Raw genomic sequence first — 19,963 nt, 5'->3', positions numbered from 1 at the left:
TGTGCGTGAATTCCTGCAAGACAGGAATGTCAGTGTTCTGCCATGGCCAGCGAAAAGCCCAGATCTCAATCCTATTGAGCACGTCTGGGACCTGCTGGATCTGAGGGTGAGAGCTAGGGCCATTTCCCCCAGAAATGTCTGGGAACTTGCAGGTGCCTTGGTGGGGTAACATCTCACAGCAAGAACTGGCAAATCTGGTGCAGTCCCTGAGGAGGAGATGCACTGCAATACTTAATGCAGCTGGTGGCCACACCAGATACCGACTGTTACTTTATTAATACCGACTGTGACTTTATTAAACAACACCATTCACCAGAGTAGCCTGTAATTCTCTGTAGATCAGAGAATGTGTGTAATGTAGATAATTCTGCACATGCGGCAGAAGCTCAGATATGTTGCTATTGGGAAGAGGGTTCCAGAGAATTCGGGAAATGCAGCTTCTCCGTAATTAGCATTCTAATTAACAGAATTGAATATAATAGCATAGTATAACGCTACTCCAAGACAAAAAAACACCACATAATTTCAGTTTGATTGTGCGAATGGTCGCATTTCTCTCATGAGGCACGCCACTAGGTAAAATGTGTGCTTTGATTGAAACAGAACAGTCAGTATAGGCCAACAGTTTGTTAAAAGCAGTTACTCTGGTAGCTATGTCTAATAAGGTGGAAATCAACATTTTTTGTCATTACATAGTCCCTTACATGACATTCCAGACATATAGAAGAGAGCAGTGTAACCAAAACCCCCTTTTCTATTCCCAACACGAACAGATAGTTTTGACGACATGATTGGCTCTTGGTACAAGGAAGCAAACAGTTGATTGGTTCATTGCAAAAAACCCGGCAGAAGACAAAAGTGGACAAACAAAAATAACACAGTAGCCACTGGGATAGCAACTGTTCATTTGCCAGGTAAAGTGCCCCAGCTATAGTTCTTCTCCACATACTAACGACGACACTGTCTTATGATGTATTTCCCGCATCACATTGATGGGATGTCGCTTAATTTGTTGAATATTATCAGTTTCCCCGCAACAAACAACTAACTAGCTAGCATAGCAACGAGCTAACGTTACTACGTTATCTACAGTAGGTTACTCATGAAAGCTGGACAAGTTAATTAGTTGCTAGCCAATCTATCTAGAAGCCTGGCTTTTTATTCGGGTTACGACGGTCTGTTTATCTGTGTTGTAAACGTTGATTCCTCACGCTTTGATTTGTGTAGCTAATATTGCACCTAGCTAGCTATGTTAGCTAACTTGGCTAAGTTAGGTCATAGAATGTGAGTAAGTCGGTAAGTTATTAACTAACGTTAGCTAGTAAAACTCAGAATGACACTAGCTGTAAGTCAGGTGCAGAAGCCAGTGTTACAAAATGTATCTTAGTCCTTGATCATGACTCCGTTCCAATACATTACACATAAGTTATTGGACGAAGGCGTTTTCTACAAGGGGGAGTTTTAAGATCCCAACGCTCAGTCTGAACATTAACACGCGTCGCTGTTTTGGAAGAATAAGGACCTTATCTTTCATATCAGCGAGAACAATTTGTCAAAATTGAATTGATACGTGCCCTGTTATGGTTAGTGTTCCCCACACGGCCATTTCTCCATGTTACAGCGCTTGTTTACGGAAGACGAGGCAACAATGTGCTAATTAGCCATATACCATACTCCAACACCTGTGTGGAAGTGTAACTCAGGAAGTGTAGTTTAGTCGGGTAGAGGCACCCATAGCTGTAAAGAACTGTTCAAAACTGCAGCAGGAACCCCTGTTTATACTTCTATTGGTCCATTTTTAAGCTATGACTCCGGTAGGCAGAGGCTCTCCAGTACACTAGGTGTCGGTAATACACCATAACGTTGGATGCCGACCGCCGATAAATCCCACAGAAGAAGGAAGCGAGGGGGACAACGGTAGCTTACTATAGCTAGTACACACCGGTAGACAGTGTCCTTCGTCCCTGCCTGTCGGCCACTGTTTTCCTGCAGTTCTGTTAAAGACGGCGAGGGACACAGTGTGTTAGCTTAGACAGCTTGTCCTAAGGAGGACTCTTGTACACAGGAGGCGAGAGCGACACAGTGTGCTAGCTAGTAGACAGTGTCGCCCCATCCTGCTCTGTACTGGAGTAGCTAGCGGTAGGTCGACACCTGTAGACAGAGTCCTTCGCCCCAGTCTGTCGGGCACGGTTTTCTCCGATACACAACAGGCGAGATGAGGGGTCTTGACAGACGACTGTAGGGGGGAGGCAGAATGGCCGACGACTGTAGGGGGGGAGGCAGAATGGCCGACGACTGTAGGGGGGGAGGCAGAATGGCCGACGACTGTAGGGGGGGAGGCAGAATGGCCGACGACTGTCGGGGGGGAGGCAGAATGGCCGACGACTGTCGGGGGGGAGGCAGAATGGCCGACGACTGTCGGGGGGGAGGCAGAATGGCCGACGACTGTCGGGGGGGAGGCAGAATGGCCGACGACTGTAGGGGGGGAGGCAGAATGGCCGACGACTGTAGGGGGGAGGCAGAATGGCCGACGACTGTAGGGGGGGAGGCAGAATGGCCGACGACTGTCGGGGGGGAGGCAGAATGGCCGACGACTGTAGGGGGGGAGGCAGAATGGCCGACGACTGTAGGGGGGGAGGCAGAATGGCCGACGACTGTAGGGGGGGAGGCAGAATGGCCGACGACTGTCGGGGGGGAGGCAGAATGGCCGACGACTGTCGGGGGGGAGGCAGAATGGCCGACGACTGTCGGGGGGGAGGCAGAATGGCCGACGACTGTCGGGGGGGAGGCAGAATGGCCGACGACTGTCGGGGGGGAGGCAGAATGGCCGACGACTGTCGGGGGGGAGGCAGAATGGCCGACGACTGTCGGGGGGGAGGCAGAATGGCCGACGACTGTAGGGGGGGAGGCAGAATGGCCGACGACTGTCGGGGGGGAGGCAGAATGGCCGACGACTGTCGGGGGGGAGGCAGAATGGCCGACGACTGTAGGGGGGGAGGCAGTATGGCCGACGACTGTAGGGGGGGAGGCAGAATGGCCGACGACTGTAGGGGGGGAGGCAGTATGGCCGACGACTGTGGGGGGGGGGCAGAATGGCCGACGACTGTAGGGGGGGAGGCCGAGAGTTAGGTGAAGTTATGGTAGCTGTATATATAGCTTACCTTCTTTCCCGTCTTCTTATTTCTTGTGTGTTTTTGTATATAGTGCTATATATTGATTACTGCATTGTTGGGAACATGACAATAAAACGTCCAACGTAATCCCCCTCTTCTTCCTTGCAGGAGCCCAGTGATACATGAACCATGGCTGAGCCAATGGAGAATGGCTTGTTTGACATTCCTGACTATGACAACATAGATGACGAGACCTTTCCTCCTCTGCCCCCTCCCTTCTCACCAGGAGAGGGAGGAGATCCTTTTACAGGTGAGGACAATGACAACTATAGCTCACCAGTACCTAGCCTGGTTCCACATCTGGTTGTGCTATTTTGCTTATGATGATCTGGGACCAGACTACACACTCAATACCCAACACAAACCTGTGTGCCTACAGGTAGACTGATATGACATCATCATTATTATTATTATATACACAGCTGGGAGACTTCCTGCTTACTGACATCACGGACAATATAATGGGTCGATATAGATATGACATCATCATTATTATTATTATTATATACACAGCTGGGAGACTTCCTGCTTACTGACATCACAGACAATATAATGGGTAGATATAGATATGACATCATCATTATTATTATTATTATTATATACACAGCTGGGAGGCTTCCTGCTTACTGACATCACAGACAATATAATGGGTAGATATAGATATGACATCATCATTATTATTATTATTATATACACAGCTGGGAGACTTCCTGCTTACTGACATCACAGACAATATAATGGGTAGATATAGATATGACATCATCATTATTATTATTATATACACAGCTGGGAGGCTTCCTGCTTACTGACATCACAGACAATATAATGGGTAGATATATATATATGACATCATCATTATTATTATTATATACACAGCTGGGAGACTTCCTGCTTACTGAAATCACGGACAAAATAATGGGTAGATATAGATATGACATCATCATCATTATTATTATTATTATATACACAGCTGGGAGACTTCCTGCTTACTGACATCACGGACAATATAATGGCTAGATATAGATATGACATCATCATTATTATTATTATTATTATATACACAGCTGGGAGACTTCCTGCTTACTGACATCACGTACAATATAATGGGTCGATATACTTTCCATTGATGGCTGTTGATGTTGTTTAGGGGAGGAGGACGGAGAGATCTCCAAGCTGGCCGAAGTCCCTGCTGCCAAGAGGAGAGGCGTCAAGAGACCACAGCCTAAACTGGACTCTCAGAGGTACGTGTGTATTTCCAGGCGGGCATAAATGAGCGTTTGGATCAGGAACCTCTACAAGCCAGAATGTTGAATAAAATGATATTGTGGCGTACTTTACCAGTTGTCCGTGTGGCTGGTCCTTTTGATGTTAGAAATGTGAGACAATATATTTCACAGGAAAGTATAATTACATCAACTGTTTAAAGCGCTGGTAGTGTGTTCAGATTTCTATCACGTGAAGCATGTAGCAGAACCATGTAAACAGGCTGGGCTAGTGTGCATGTAGCAGAACCATGTTAACAGGCTGGGCCAGTGTGCATGTAGCAGAACCATGTCAACAGGCTGGGCTAGTGTGCATGTAGCAGAACCATGTTAACAGGCTGGGCCAGTGTGCATGTAGCAGAACCATGTCAACAGGCTGGGCTAGTGTGCATGTAGCAGAACCATGTAAACAGGCTGGGCTAGTGTGCATGTAGCAGAACCATGTAAACAGACTGGGCTAGTGTGCATGTAGCAGAACCATGTAAACAGGCTGGGCTAGTGTGCATGTAGCAGAACCATGTAAACAGGCTGGGCTAGTGTGCATGTAGCAGAACCATGTAAACAGGCTGGGCTAGTGTGCATGTAGCAGAACCATGTCAACAGGCTGGACCAGTGTGCATGTAGCAGAACCATGTAAACAGGCTGGACCAGTGTGCATGTAGCAGAACCATGTAAACAGGCTGGGCTAGTGTGCATGTAGCAGAACCATGTAAACAGACTGGGCCAGTGTGCATGTAGCAGAACCATGTGAACAGACTGGGCTAGTGTGCATGTAGCAGAACCATGTAAACAGGCTGGGCTAGTGTGCATGTAGCAGAACCATGTAAACAGGCTGGGCCAGTGTGCATGTAGCAGAACCATGTGAACAGGCTGGGCTAGTGTGCATGTAGCAGAACCATGTAAACAGGCTGGGCTAGTGTGCATGCAGCAGAACCATGTAAACAGGCTGGGCCAGTGTGCATGTAGCAGAACCATGTAAACAGGCTGGGCCAGTGTGCATGTAGCAGAACCATGTAAACAGGCTGGGCCAGTGTGAATGTAGCAGAGCCATGTAAACAGTCTGGGCCAGTGTGCATGCAGCAGAACCATGTAAACAGGCTGGGCCAGTGTGCATGCAGCAGAGCCATGTAAACAGGCTGGGCCAGTGTGCATGTAGCAGTACCATGTAAACAGGCTGGGCCAGTGTGCATGTAGCAGTACCATGTAAACAGACGTGGCTAGTGTGCATGTAGCAGAACCATGTAAACAGGCTGGGCCAGTGTGCATGTAGCAGAACCATGTAAACAGGCTGGACCAGTGTGCATGTAGCAGTACCATGTAAACAGACGTGGCTAGTGTGCATGCGTCTCCTCCATGCATCAGGTGAAATATGAACACACAATCAGCGATTTGAACAGTTGTGTAATTCTACTTTCCTGTGGATATACTGAGTACGGTTACATGCACACAATAATGTGATTTTATTATGGATAGTCAAATTTAACGGTTCGATTTTTAAAAACGTTTACATGTTTTGTAAGAAGAATGATTCCCCTAATAATAATAACTCTGTTTCCATGGAGACGTCTGAAAAGGCTACCTGATGTCTCTCTGATGAATGCAGATCATCAGCCAGTCTAAATTAACATTCTACCACAGCGAACATGTTATTTTTTGAGAAGCATATTTGATTCTGAGTTGGGACATTATAAAGTTTGTACGTGAGAACTATTTCTAAAACCCATATATTCAGTTGTTCTGAACTCACTTCACTAAAGAGGGAGGCTCTCGGCTGGTGCCCAGAACAGGTGCAGATCAAATACACCACTGGAACGCCGTTTTAAGCTGTTTACACGTCCTAATAATTTGACAGATTACTCAGAAAACCAGGTGTTTTAATCGGCGTATGTTTACTTCGATTATGACCTTACGCCGATTATAAGATAATCAGAGTAAGGTGTTTACATGACTAATACTTGACCTTCTGACATAATCAGTTTAATATCAAAATGTTACTGTGCATGTAAACATAGTCACTGTCTCACGTTCCTACCTGCAAAAGGACCAACCACACAGACAACCGGAAAAGTAAGTTCAAATATAATTTTATTCAACATTTATAGTTTGTACAGGTCGTGAGAGAGAGAGAGAACTTTCCTAATCCAAACGCTCATTTATGCCCGACCATGAAAATCAATGTCTGGTTTTGTAGGATTTTGACATATTGTCCCTGTTCTGTAACAATCAAAGGACTTTAAAAAACCACAAAGGTTTTGATGATCAAATCATTGTTGATTCTCTTTGTCTTTGCAGCAGAGCTGCTTGATGTTTGAAGTTGAATAGCCGGTGTTTTTGTGAACATGTTTTACTCCAGGCTGACGTCAGAAAGAGGACTTCCGGCTCTTCGCACCCTGTTTGACAACGTTCATTTCAAAGGCAAAGGACATGAGGTAAAGGCCAACAGCAGATTCAAGTATTGTGTCTGTTGGGCAGATGGGTCTGTTTTGTTTTACTCAAAGTGAAAGGCATCGATGATTGCCGACAGGTTACCCAGTTGACTCCCACAGCAGCTAAAGGGTGTGTGGTTGTATGTGTGTTTTCCACCAGGCTGAGGACTTAAAGGTGCTGATGCAGAGGATGGAGAACTGGGCTCACAGGCTGTATCCCAAACTACAGTTTGAAGACTTCATAGACAAACTGGAGACACTTGGCAGCAAGAAAGAAGTCCAGGTCAGACTGACAGGCCCTTGTTGTTATAACAACGTCCAGGTCAGACTGACAGGCCCTTGTTGTTATAACAACGTCCAGGTCAGACTGACAGGCCCTTGTTGTTATAACAACATCCAGGTCAGACTGACAGGCCCTTGTTGTTATAACAACGTCCAGGTCAGACTGACAGGCCCTTGTTGTTATAACAACATCCAGGTCAGACTGACAGGCCCTTGTTGTTATAACAACGTCCAGGTCAGACTGACAGGCCCTTGTTGTTATAACAACATCCAGGTCAGACTGACAGGCCCTTGTTGTTATAACAACGTCCAGGTCAGACTGACAGGCCCTTGTTGTTATAACAACATCCAGGTCAGACTGACAGGCCCTTGTTGTTATAACAACGTCCAGGTCAGACTGACAGGCCCTTGTTGTTATAACAACGTCCAGGTCAGACTGACAGGCCCTTGTTGTTATAACAACGTCCAGGTCAGACTGACAGGCCCTTGTTGTTATAACAACGTCCAGGTCAGACTGACAGGCCCTTGTTGTTATAACAACGTCCAGGTCAGACTGACAGGCCCTTGTTGTTATAACAACGTCCAGGTCAGACTGACAGGCCCTTGTTGTTATAACAACCTCCAGGTCAGACTGACAGGCCCTTGTTGTTATAACAACGTCCAGGTCAGACTGACAGGCCCTTGTTGTTATAACAACGTCCAGGTCAGACTGACAGGCCCTTGTTGTTATAACAACATCCAGGTCAGACTGACAGGCCCTTGTTGTTATAACAACGTCCAGGTCAGACTGACAGGCCCTTGTTGTTATAACAACATCCTGAGGTGTGGTGGTTCCGGTGGTAAGGATGATGATCTGAATGTGTTATTTCTCAGACGTGTCTCAAGAGAATACGGTTGGACATGCCGCTGATACATGAAGACTTCATAGGAGACGACGGTGAGAGGACAACGTCACCAACTACATTTAGTGTCGGAAAGGATTCAGTATGTGTCACGTGACTCAGAGCGGGAGTGCTGATTTTAGGATCAGTTTGGCCTTGTTCACAACAATGAATAAGATTACACGTACAGGGAGGACCTGATCCTAGATCAGCACTCCTACTCTGAGACGCTTAACACACACAGTCCCAGATCAATAGTAGTATTGGTGTCTAGAGGTAGATATAACAGTCCCAGATCAATAGTAGTATTGGTGTCTAGAGGTAGATATAACACAGTCCCAGATCAATAGTAGTATTGGTGTCTAGAGGTAGATATGACACAGTCCCAGATCAATAGTAGTATTGGTGTCTAGAGGTAGATATGACACAGTCCCAGATCAATAGTAGTATTGGTGTCTAGAGGTAGATATGACACAGTCCCAGATCAATAGTAGTATTGTCTAGAGGTAGATATAACACAGTCCCAGATCAATAGTAGTATTGGTGTCTAGAGGTAGATATGACACAGTCCCAGATCAATAGTAGCATTGTCTAGAGGTAGATATGACACAGTCCCAGATCAATAGTAGTATTGGTGTCTAGAGGTAGATATGACACAGTCCCAGATCAATAGTAGTATTGGTGTCTAGAGGTAGATATGACACAGTCCCAGATCAATAGTAGTATTGTCTAGAGGTAGATATGACACAGTCCCAGATCAATAGTAGTATTGGTGTCTAGAGGTAGATATAACAGTCCCAGATCAATAGTAGTATTGGTGTCTAGAGGTAGATATGACACAGTCCCAGATCAATAGTAGTATTGGTGTCTAGAGGTAGATATGACACAGTCCCAGATCAATAGTAGCATTGTCTAGAGGTAGATATGACACAGTCTCAGATCAATAGTAGTATTGGTGTCTAGAGGTAGATATGACACAGTCCCAGATCAATAGTAGTATTGTCTAGAGGTAGATATGACACAGTCCCAGATCAATAGTAGGTTTGGTGTCTAGAGGTAGATATGACACAGTCCCAGATCAATAGTAGTATTGTCTACAGATAGATATGACACAGTCCCAGATCAATAGTAGGTTTGGTGTCTAGAGGTAGATATAACACAGTCCCAGATCAATAGTAGTATTGGTGTCTAGAGGTAGATATGACACAATCTCAGATCAATAGTAGTATTGGTGTCTAGAGGTAGATATGACACAGTCCCAGATCAATAGTAGTATTGGTGTCTAGAGGTAGATATGACACAGTCCCAGATCAATAGTAGTATTGGTGTCTAGAGGTAGATATGACAGTCCCAGATCAATAGTAGTATTGGTGTCTAGAGGTAGATATGACACAGTCCCAGATCAATAGTAGTATTGGTGTCTAGAGGTAGATATAACACAGTCCCAGATCAATAGTAGTATTGGTGTCTAGAGGTAGATATAACACAGTCCCAGATCAATAGTAGTATTGGTGTCTAGAGGTAGATATGACACAGTCCCAGATCAATAGTAGTATTGGTGTCTAGAGGTAGATGTGACACAGTCCCAGATCAATAGTAGTATTGGTGTCTAGAGGTAGATGTGACACAGTCCCAGATCAATAGTAGTATTGTCTAGAGGTAGATATGACACAGTCCCAGATCAATAGTAGTATTGGTGTCTAGAGGTAGATATGACACAGTCCCAGATCAATAGTAGTATTGGTGTCTAGAGGTAGATATGACACAGTCCCAGATCAATAGTAGTATTGTCTAGAGGTAGATATGACACAGTCCCAGATCAATAGTAGTATTGGTGTCTAGAGGTAGATATAACAGTCCCAGATCAATAGTAGTATTGGTGTCTAGAGGTAGATATAACACAGTCCCAGATCAATAGTAGTATTGGTGTCTAGAGGTAGATATGACACAGTCCCAGATCAATAGTAGCATTGTCTAGAGGTAGATATGACACAGTCTCAGATCAATAGTAGTATTGGTGTCTAGAGGTAGATATGACACAGTCCCAGATCAATAGTAGTATTGTCTAGAGGTAGATATGACACAGTCCCAGATCAATAGTAGGTTTGGTGTCTAGAGGTAGATATGACACAGTCCCAGATCAATAGTAGTATTGTCTACAGATAGATATGACACAGTCCCAGATCAATAGTAGGTTTGGTGTCTAGAGGTAGATATAACACAGTCCCAGATCAATAGTAGTATTGGTGTCTAGAGGTAGATATGACACAATCTCAGATCAATAGTAGTATTGGTGTCTAGAGGTAGATATGACACAGTCCCAGATCAATAGTAGTATTGTCTACAGATAGATATGACACAGTCTCAGATCAATAGTAGTATTGGTGTCTAGAGGTAGATATGACACAGTCCCTGATCAATAGTAGTATTGGTGTCTAGAGGTAGATATGACACAGTCCCAGATCAATAGTAGTATTGGTGTCTAGAGGTAGATATGACACAGTCCCAGATCAATAGTAGTATTGGTGTCTAGAGGTAGATATGACACAGTCCCAGATCAATAGTAGTATTGGTGTCTAGAGGTAGATATGACACAGTCCCAGATCAATAGTAGTATTGGTGTCTAGAGGTAGATATGACAGTCCCAGATCAATAGTAGTATTGGTGTCTAGAGGTAGATATGACACAGTCCCAGATCAATAGTAGTATTGGTGTCTAGAGGTAGATATGACACAGTCCCAGATCAATAGTAGTATTGGTGTCTAGAGGTAGATATGACACAGTCCCAGATCAATAGTAGTATTGGTGTCTAGAGGTAGATATGACACAGTCTCAGATCAATAGTAGTATTGGTGTCTAGAGGTAGATATGACACAGTCCCAGATCAATAGTAGTATTGTCTACAGGTAGATATGACACAGTCCCAGATCAATAGTAGTATTGGTGACTAGAGGTAGATATGACACAGTCCCAGATCAATAGTAGTATTGGTGTCTAGAGGTAGATATGACACAGTCCCAGATCAATAGTAGTATTGGTGTCTAGAGGTAAAAATAACACAGTCCCAGATCAATAGTAGTATTGGTGTCTAGAGGTAGATATAACACAGTCCCAGATCAATAGTAGTATTGGTGTCTAGAGGTAGATATAACACAGTCCCAGATCAATAGTAGTATTGGTGTCTACAGGTAGATATGACACAGTCCCAGATCAATAGTAGTATTGTCTAGAGGTAGATATGACACAGTCCCAGATCAATAGTAGTATTGGTGTCTAGAGGTAGATATGACACAGTCCCAGATCAATAGTAGTATTGGTGTCTAGAGGTAGATATAACACAGTCCCAGATCAATAGTAGTATTGGTGTCTAGAGGTAGATATAACACAGTCCCAGATCAATAGTAGTATTGGTGTCTAGAGGTAGATATGACACAGTCCCAGATCAATAGTAGTATTGGTGTCTAGAGGTAGATATGACACAGTCCCAGATCAATAGTAGTATTGGTGTCTAGAGGTAGATATGACACAGTCCCAGATCAATAGTAGTATTGGTGTCTAGAGGTAGATATGACACAGTCCCAGATCAATAGTAGTATTGGTGTCTAGAGGTAGATATGACACAGTCCCAGATCAATAGTAGTATTGGTGTCTAGAGGTAGATATGACACAGTCTCAGATCAATAGTAGTATTGTCTAGAGGTAGATATGACACAGTCCCAGATCAATAGTAGTATTGTCTAGAGGTAGATATGACACAGTCCCAGATCAATAGTAGTATTGGTGTCTAGAGGTAGATATGACACAGTCTCAGATCAATAGTAGTATTGGTGTCTAGAGGTAGATATGACACAGTCCCAGATCAATAGTAGTATTGTCTACAGGTAGATATGACACAGTCCCAGATCAATAGTAGTATTGGTGTCTAGAGGTAGATATGACACAGTCCCAGATCAATAGTAGTATTGCCTAGAGGTAGATATGACACGGTCCCTGATCAATAGTAGTATTGGTGTCTAGAGGTAGATATGACACGGTCCCTGATCAATAGTAGTATTGGTGTCTAGAGGTAGATATGACACAGTCCCAGATCAATAGTAGTATTGGTGTCTAGAGGTAGATATGACACAGTCCCAGATCAATAGTAGTATTGGTGTCTAGAGGTAGATATAACACAGTCCCAGATCAATAGTAGTATTGGTGTCTAGAGGTAGATATAACACAGTCCCAGATCAATAGTAGTATTGGTGTCTAGAGGTAGATATGACACAGTCCCAGATCAATAGTAGTATTGGTGTCTAGAGGTAGATATGACACAGTCCCAGATCAATAGTAGTATTGGTGTCTAGAGGTAGATATAACACAGTCCCAGATCAATAGTAGTATTGTCTAGAGGTAGATATGACACAGTCCCAGATCAATAGTAGTATTGTCTAGAGGTAGATATGACACAGTCCCAGATCAATAGTAGTATTGTCTAGAGGTAGATATGACACAGTCCCAGATCAATAGTAGTATTGGTGTCTAGAGGTAGATATGACACAGTCCCAGATCAATAGTAGTATTGGTGTCTAGAGGTAGATATGACACAGTCCCAGATCAATAGTAGTATTGGTGTCTAGAGGTAGATATAACACAGTCCCAGATCAATAGTAGTATTGGTGTCTAGAGGTAGATATGATGTAGATTTGTATTGGTTTCTAGCAGTCATAAACTGATTTTACAAAATGAGATTTGGCGTTCGGTATTCTAATTGACCAATCTCCATGGATCCAGGTGAGGACGACGTCGTGGCGTCGAGAGACGGACGTGTCGTCACCCATGACGACCCAGACCCGTTTGGAGACGGGGGTTTCGCTGAAGACCCCCCAGGACTGGTCCCCTCGACCCCAGCCCCCTCCCTGTTCCCTTCCTCCCAGGCTGGCCCGGTCCACTCCACCCCGGCCCCCTCCCTGTTCCCTTCCTCCCAGGCTGGCCCGGTCCACTCCACTCCGGCCCCCTCCCTGACAGAGGAACAGCAGAGGCGTATAGAACTCAAGAGACGGCTTGCCTTAGAGAGGAGACTGGCCCGCATGCAGCAACACACAGGTCAGACACTACATCACACAGGTCAGACACAGGCCAGACACTACATCACACAGGTCAGACACTACATCACACAGGTCAGACACTACATCACACAGGTCAGACACTACATCACACAGGTCAGACACTACATCACACAGGTCAGACGCTACATCACACAGGTCAGGCGCTACATCACACAGGTCAGGCACTACATCACACAGGTCAGACACTACATCACACAGGTCAGACACTACATCACACAGGTCAGACACTACATCACACAGGTCAGACACTACATCACACAGGTCAGACACTACATCACACACTACATCACACAGGTCAGACACAGGTCAGACACTACATCACACAGGTCAGACGCTACATCACACAGGCCAGACGCTACATCACACAGGCCAGACGCTACATCACACAGGCCAGACGCTACATCACACAGGCCAGACACTACATCACACAGGCCAGACACTACATCACACAGGCCAGACACTACATCACACAGGTCAGACACTACATCACACAGGTCAGACACTACATCACACACTACATCACACAGGTCAGACACTACATCACACACTACATCACACAGGTCAGACACTACATCACACACTACATCACACAGGTCAGACACTACATCACACAGGTCAGACACTACATCACACAGGTCAGACACTACATCACACAGGTCAGACACTACATCACACAGGTCAGACACTACATCACACAGGCCAGACACTGCATCACACAGGCCAGACACTACATCACACAGGCCAGACACTACATCACACAGGTCAGACACTACATCACACAGGTCAGACACTACATCACACAGGCCAGACACTACATCACACAGGCCAGACACTACATCACACAGGCCAGACACTACATCACACAGGCCAGACACTACATCACACAGGCCAGACACTACATCACACAGGTCAGACACTACATCACACAGGTCAGACACTACATCACACACTACATCACACAGGTCAGACACTACATCACACAGGTCAGACACTACATCACACACTACATCACACAGGTCAGACACTACATCACACACTACATCACACAGGTCAGACGCTACATCACACAGGTCAGACGCTACATCACACAGGTCAGACACTACAGGTCAGACGCTACATCACACAGGTCAGACGCTACATCACACAGGTCAGACACTACATCACACAGGTCAGACACTACATCACACAGGTCAGACACTACATCACACACTACATCACACAGGTCAGACGCTACATCACACACTGCATCACACAGGTCAGACACTACATCACACACTACATCACACAGGTCAGACACTACATCACACAGGTCAGACACTACAGGTCAGACACTACATCACACAGGTCAGACACTACATCACACAGGTCAGACACTACATCACACACTACATCACACAGGTCAGACACTACATCACACAGGTCAGACACTACAGGTCAGACACTACATCACACAGGTCAGACACTACATCACACAGGTCAGACACTACATCACACAGGCCAGACACTACATCACACAGGCCAGACACTACATCACACAGGTCAGACACTACATCACACAGGTCAGACGCTACATCACACACTACATCACACAGGTCAGACACTACATCACACACTACATCACACAGGTCAGACACTACATCACACACTACATCACACAGGTCAGACACTACATCACACAGGTCAGACACTACATCACACAGGTCAGACACTACATCACACAGGTCAGACACTACATCACACAGGTCAGACACTACATCACACAGGCCAGACACTGCATCACACAGGCCAGACACTGCATCACACAGGCCAGACACTGCATCACACAGGCCAGACACTACATCACACAGGTCAGACACTACATCACACAGGCCAGACACTACATCACACAGGCCAGACACTACATCACACAGGCCAGACACTACATCACACAGGCCAGACACTACATCACACAGGCCAGACACTACATCACACAGGCCAGACACTACATCACACAGGTCAGACACTACATCACACACTACATCACACAGGTCAGACACTACATCACACAGGTCAGACACTACATCACACACTACATCACACAGGTCAGACACTACATCACACACTACATCACACAGGTCAGACGCTACATCACACAGGTCAGACGCTACATCACACAGGTCAGACACTACAGGTCAGACGCTACATCACACAGGTCAGACGCTACATCACACAGGTCAGACACTACATCACACAGGTCAGACACTACATCACACAGGTCAGACACTACATCACACACTACATCACACAGGTCAGACGCTACATCACACACTGCATCACACAGGTCAGACACTACATCACACACTACATCACACAGGTCAGACACTACATCACACAGGTCAGACACTACAGGTCAGACACTACATCACACAGGTCAGACACTACATCACACAGGTCAGACACTACATCACACACTACATCACACAGGTCAGACACTACATCACACAGGTCAGACACTACAGGTCAGACACTACATCACACAGGTCAGACACTACATCACACAGGTCAGACGCTACATCACACAGGTCAGACGCTACATCACACAGGTCAGACGCTACATCACACAGGTCAGACGCTACATCACACAGGTCAGACGCTACATCACACAGGTCAGACGCTACATCACACAGGTCAGACACTACATCACACAGGTCAGACACTACATCACACACTACATCACACAGGTCAGACACTACATCACACAGGTCAGACACTACATCACACAGGTCAGACACTACATCACACAGGTCAGACGCTACATCACACAGGTCAGACGCTACATCACACAGGTCAGACACTACATCACACAGGTCAGACACTACATCACACAGGTCAGACACTACATCACACAGGTCAGACACTACATCACACAGGTCAGACACAGGTCAGACACTACATCACACAGGTCAGACACAGGTCAGACACTACATCACACAGGTCAGACGCTACATCACACAGGTCAGACGCTACATCACACAGGTCAGACGCTACATCACACAGGTCAGACACTACATCACACAGGTCAGACACTACATCACACAGGTCAGACACAGGTCAGACACTACATCACACAGGTCAGACACTACATCACACAGGTCAGACACAGGTCAGACACTACATCACACAGGTCAGACACTACATCACACAGGTCAGACACTACATCACACAGGTCAGACACTACATCACACAGGTCAGACACTACATCACACAGGTCAGACACAGGTCAGACGCTACATCACACAGGTCAGACACTACATCACACAGGTCAGACGCTACATCACACAGGTCAGACGCTACATCACACAGGTCAGACACTACATCACACAGGTCAGACGCTACATCACACAGGTCAAACGCTACATCACACAGGTCAGACGCTACATCACACAGGTCAGACGCTACATCACACAGGTCAGACGCTACATCACACAGGTCAGACGCTACATCACACAGGTCAGACGCTACATCACACAGGTCAGACGCTACATCACACAGGTCAGACGCTACATCACACAGGTCAGACACTACATCACACAGGTCAGACACTACATCACACAGGTCAGACACTACATCACACAGGTCAGACACAGGTCAGACACTACATCACACAGGTCAGACGCTACATCACACAGGTCAGACGCTACATCACACAGGTCAGACGCTACATCACACAGGTCAGACGCTACATCACACAGGTCAGACGCTACATCACACAGGTCAGACGCTACATCACACAGGTCAGGCGCTACATCACACAGGTCAGGCGCTACATCACACAGGTCAGGCGCTACATCACACAGGTCAGGCGCTACATCACACAGGTCAGACGCTACATCACACAGGTCAGACGCTACATCACACAGGTCAGACACTACATCACACAGGTCAGACGCTACATCACACACTACATCACACAGGTCAGACGCTACATCACACACTACATCACACAGGTCAGACACTACATCACACACTACATCACACAGGTCAGACACTACATCACACAGGTCAGACGCTACATCACACAGGTCAGACGCTACATCACACAGGTCAGACGCTACATCACACAGGTCAGGCGCTACATCACACAGGTCAGGCGCTACATCACACAGGTCAGACGCTACATCACACAGGTCAGACGCTACATCACACAGGTCAGACGCTACATCACACAGGTCAGACACTACATCACACAGGTCAGACACTACATCACACAGGTCAGACACAGGTCAGACACTACATCACACAGGTCAGACACAGGTCAGACACTACATCACACAGGTCAGACACTACATCACACAGGTCAGACGCTACATCACACAGGTCAGACGCTACATCACACAGGTCAGACACTACATCACACAGGTCAGACACTACATCACACAGGTCAGACACAGGTCAGACACTACATCACACAGGTCAGACACTAAATCACACAGGTCAGACACTACATCACACAGGTCAGACACTACATCACACAGGTCAGACACTACATCACACAGGTCAGACACTACATCACACAGGTCAGACACTACATCACACAGGTCAGACACAGGTCAGACGCTACATCACACAGGTCAGACACTACATCACACAGGTCAGACGCTACATCACACAGGTCAGACGCTACATCACACAGGTCAGACACTACATCACACAGGTCAGACACAGGTCAGACACTACATCACACAGGTCAGACACTACATCACACAGGTCAGACACTAAATCACACAGGTCAGACACTACATCACACAGGTCAGACACTACATCACACAGGTCAGACACTACATCACACAGGTCAGACACTACATCACACAGGTCAGACACTACATCACACAGGTCAGACACAGGTCAGACGCTACATCACACAGGTCAGACGCTACATCACACAGGTCAGACGCTACATCACACAGGTCAGACGCTACATCACACAGGTCAGACGCTACATCACACAGGTCAGACGCTACATCACACAGGTCAAACACTACATCACACAGGTCAGACGCTACATCACACAGGTCAGACGCTACATCACACAGGTCAGACGCTACATCACACAGGTCAGACGCTACATCACACAGGTCAGACGCTACATCACACAGGTCAGACACTACATCACACAGGTCAGACACTACATCACACAGGTCAGACACTACATCACACAGGTCAGACACAGGTCAGACACTACATCACACAGGTCAGACGCTACATCACACAGGTCAGACGCTACATCACACAGGTCAGGCGCTACATCACACAGGTCAGGCGCTACATCACACAGGTCAGGCGCTACATCACACAGGTCAGGCGCTACATCACACAGGTCAGGCGCTACATCACACAGGTCAGACGCTACATCACACAGGTCAGACGCTACATCACACAGGTCAGACACTACATCACACAGGTCAGACACTACATCACACACTACATCACACAGGTCAGACGCTACATCACACACTACATCACACAGGTCAGACACTACATCACACACTACATCACACAGGTCAGACACTACATCACACTCAGGCGGACATTTTGTACAGTCCAAAACATCTGAACTACCTTACGTTGAGCTTGTTGGTGAGGATCGGCCTGATCAAGCGACAATCGCTCATCTATTTGGGATGTGAGATGGTTTTGTAGATCAGTGATGGGCTGAGCCTGGCTTGTTCGGGCTGAGCCTGGCTTGTTCAGCTCACCCTGTCTTGTTCGGACTGGGCCTGGCTTGTTCGGGCTGAGCCTGGCTTGTTCGGGCTGAGCCTGGCTTGTTCGGGCTGACTAACTTCATGTGCTGCATCGTTGACAATCCAATACATACATTTCCATTTTACCCTTTGATGGAGGACAATAACGTTTCTCCCTCCCTCTCTCAGATGGCTCCCAGGAGATTACCTCCAGCCAGTCAGCAGACGGACCCTCTACCCCCCAGTCCCAGGAGATGGCCTCCACCCAGTCAGCAGACGGACCCTCCACCTCCCAGTCCCAGGAGATGGCCACCCAGTCAGTAGACGGACCATCTACCTCCCAATCCCAGGAGATGGCCTCCACCCAGTCAGCAGACGGAACCTCTACCTCCCAGTCCCAGGAGATGGCCTCCACCCAGTCAGCAGACGGACCCTCTACCCCCCAGTCCCAGGAGATGGCCTCCACCCAGTCAGCAGACGGACCCTCTACCCCCCAGTCCCAGGAGATGGCCACCCAGTCAGTAGACGGACCCTCTACCTCCCAGTCCCAGGAGATGGCCACCCAGTCAGCAGACGGACATTCTACCTCCCAGTCCCAGGAGATGGCCTCCACCCAGTCAGCAGACGGACCCTCCACCAGGTCCTCCTCACACCTCTTCCCCAGCCAGCAGCAGGATGGGGAGGATGAAGACCCGGACCAGGGAGACCCAGAGGACCAGGACCAGAGCAGACCAGACCACCCCAGGGACAGAGCTCTAAACACGGCCCTCCCTGCTGAGGCGGACTCCCTGGTGTGTGAGGGAGCAGTAGCCAGCCCTGTTCCTGAGATGAGCAACGATAGCAGCGACTGAGATACACACGGAGGACAGAACCGCTGACCCCCCCCACAGAGCTGCTGACCCCCCCCCCCCCCCCCCCCCCCACAGAGCTGCTGACCCCCTCCACATCCATGGCTCCAGCTGTCAGCATACACACTCGTCCAGCACTAAGGGACGCTGTCTTCTAGGACTGACAACTCATCTGAGGATGTTTTCTCTCTGTTCAACTAAGTTGATACAAATCTAAACCATGGTCATGTGTTGTCAACCATTTTTACTCGTTAATAAATGTT

At 46.9% G+C, this 19,963-nt stretch overlaps 1 protein-coding gene across 3 annotated transcripts; it reads left to right on the top strand.

Annotated features, from left to right (window-relative positions):
- The first annotated feature begins 808 nt into the window (after positions 1-808).
- LOC129834845 (TIMELESS-interacting protein-like) lies at positions 809-19,753 on the top strand. 3 transcript variants are annotated; one of them, XM_055900167.1, is made up of 8 exons: positions 809-914; positions 3,282-3,423; positions 4,321-4,414; positions 6,789-6,864; positions 7,022-7,144; positions 8,017-8,080; positions 12,798-13,109; positions 19,042-19,753. In XM_055900167.1, the coding sequence occupies exons 2-8, from the start codon at positions 3,303-3,305 to the stop codon at positions 19,701-19,703; spliced, it is 1,452 nt and encodes a 483-aa protein (XP_055756142.1). In that variant the 5' UTR covers positions 809-914; positions 3,282-3,302; the 3' UTR covers positions 19,704-19,753. The 3 variants fall into 3 exon arrangements, with proteins under 3 accessions (XP_055756142.1, XP_055756144.1, XP_055756143.1); XM_055900169.1 differs by lacking the exon at positions 809-914 and adding an exon at positions 1,860-1,917; XM_055900168.1 differs by lacking the exon at positions 809-914 and adding an exon at positions 1,924-2,139.
- Positions 19,754-19,963: the final 210 nt, after the last annotated feature.

Source organism: Salvelinus fontinalis, chromosome 35 (genome assembly GCF_029448725.1).
Source record: "Salvelinus fontinalis isolate EN_2023a chromosome 35, ASM2944872v1, whole genome shotgun sequence".
Lineage (NCBI taxonomy): Eukaryota > Metazoa > Chordata > Actinopteri > Salmoniformes > Salmonidae > Salvelinus > Salvelinus fontinalis.
This window is presented reverse-complemented; position numbering and strand designations above follow the sequence as displayed.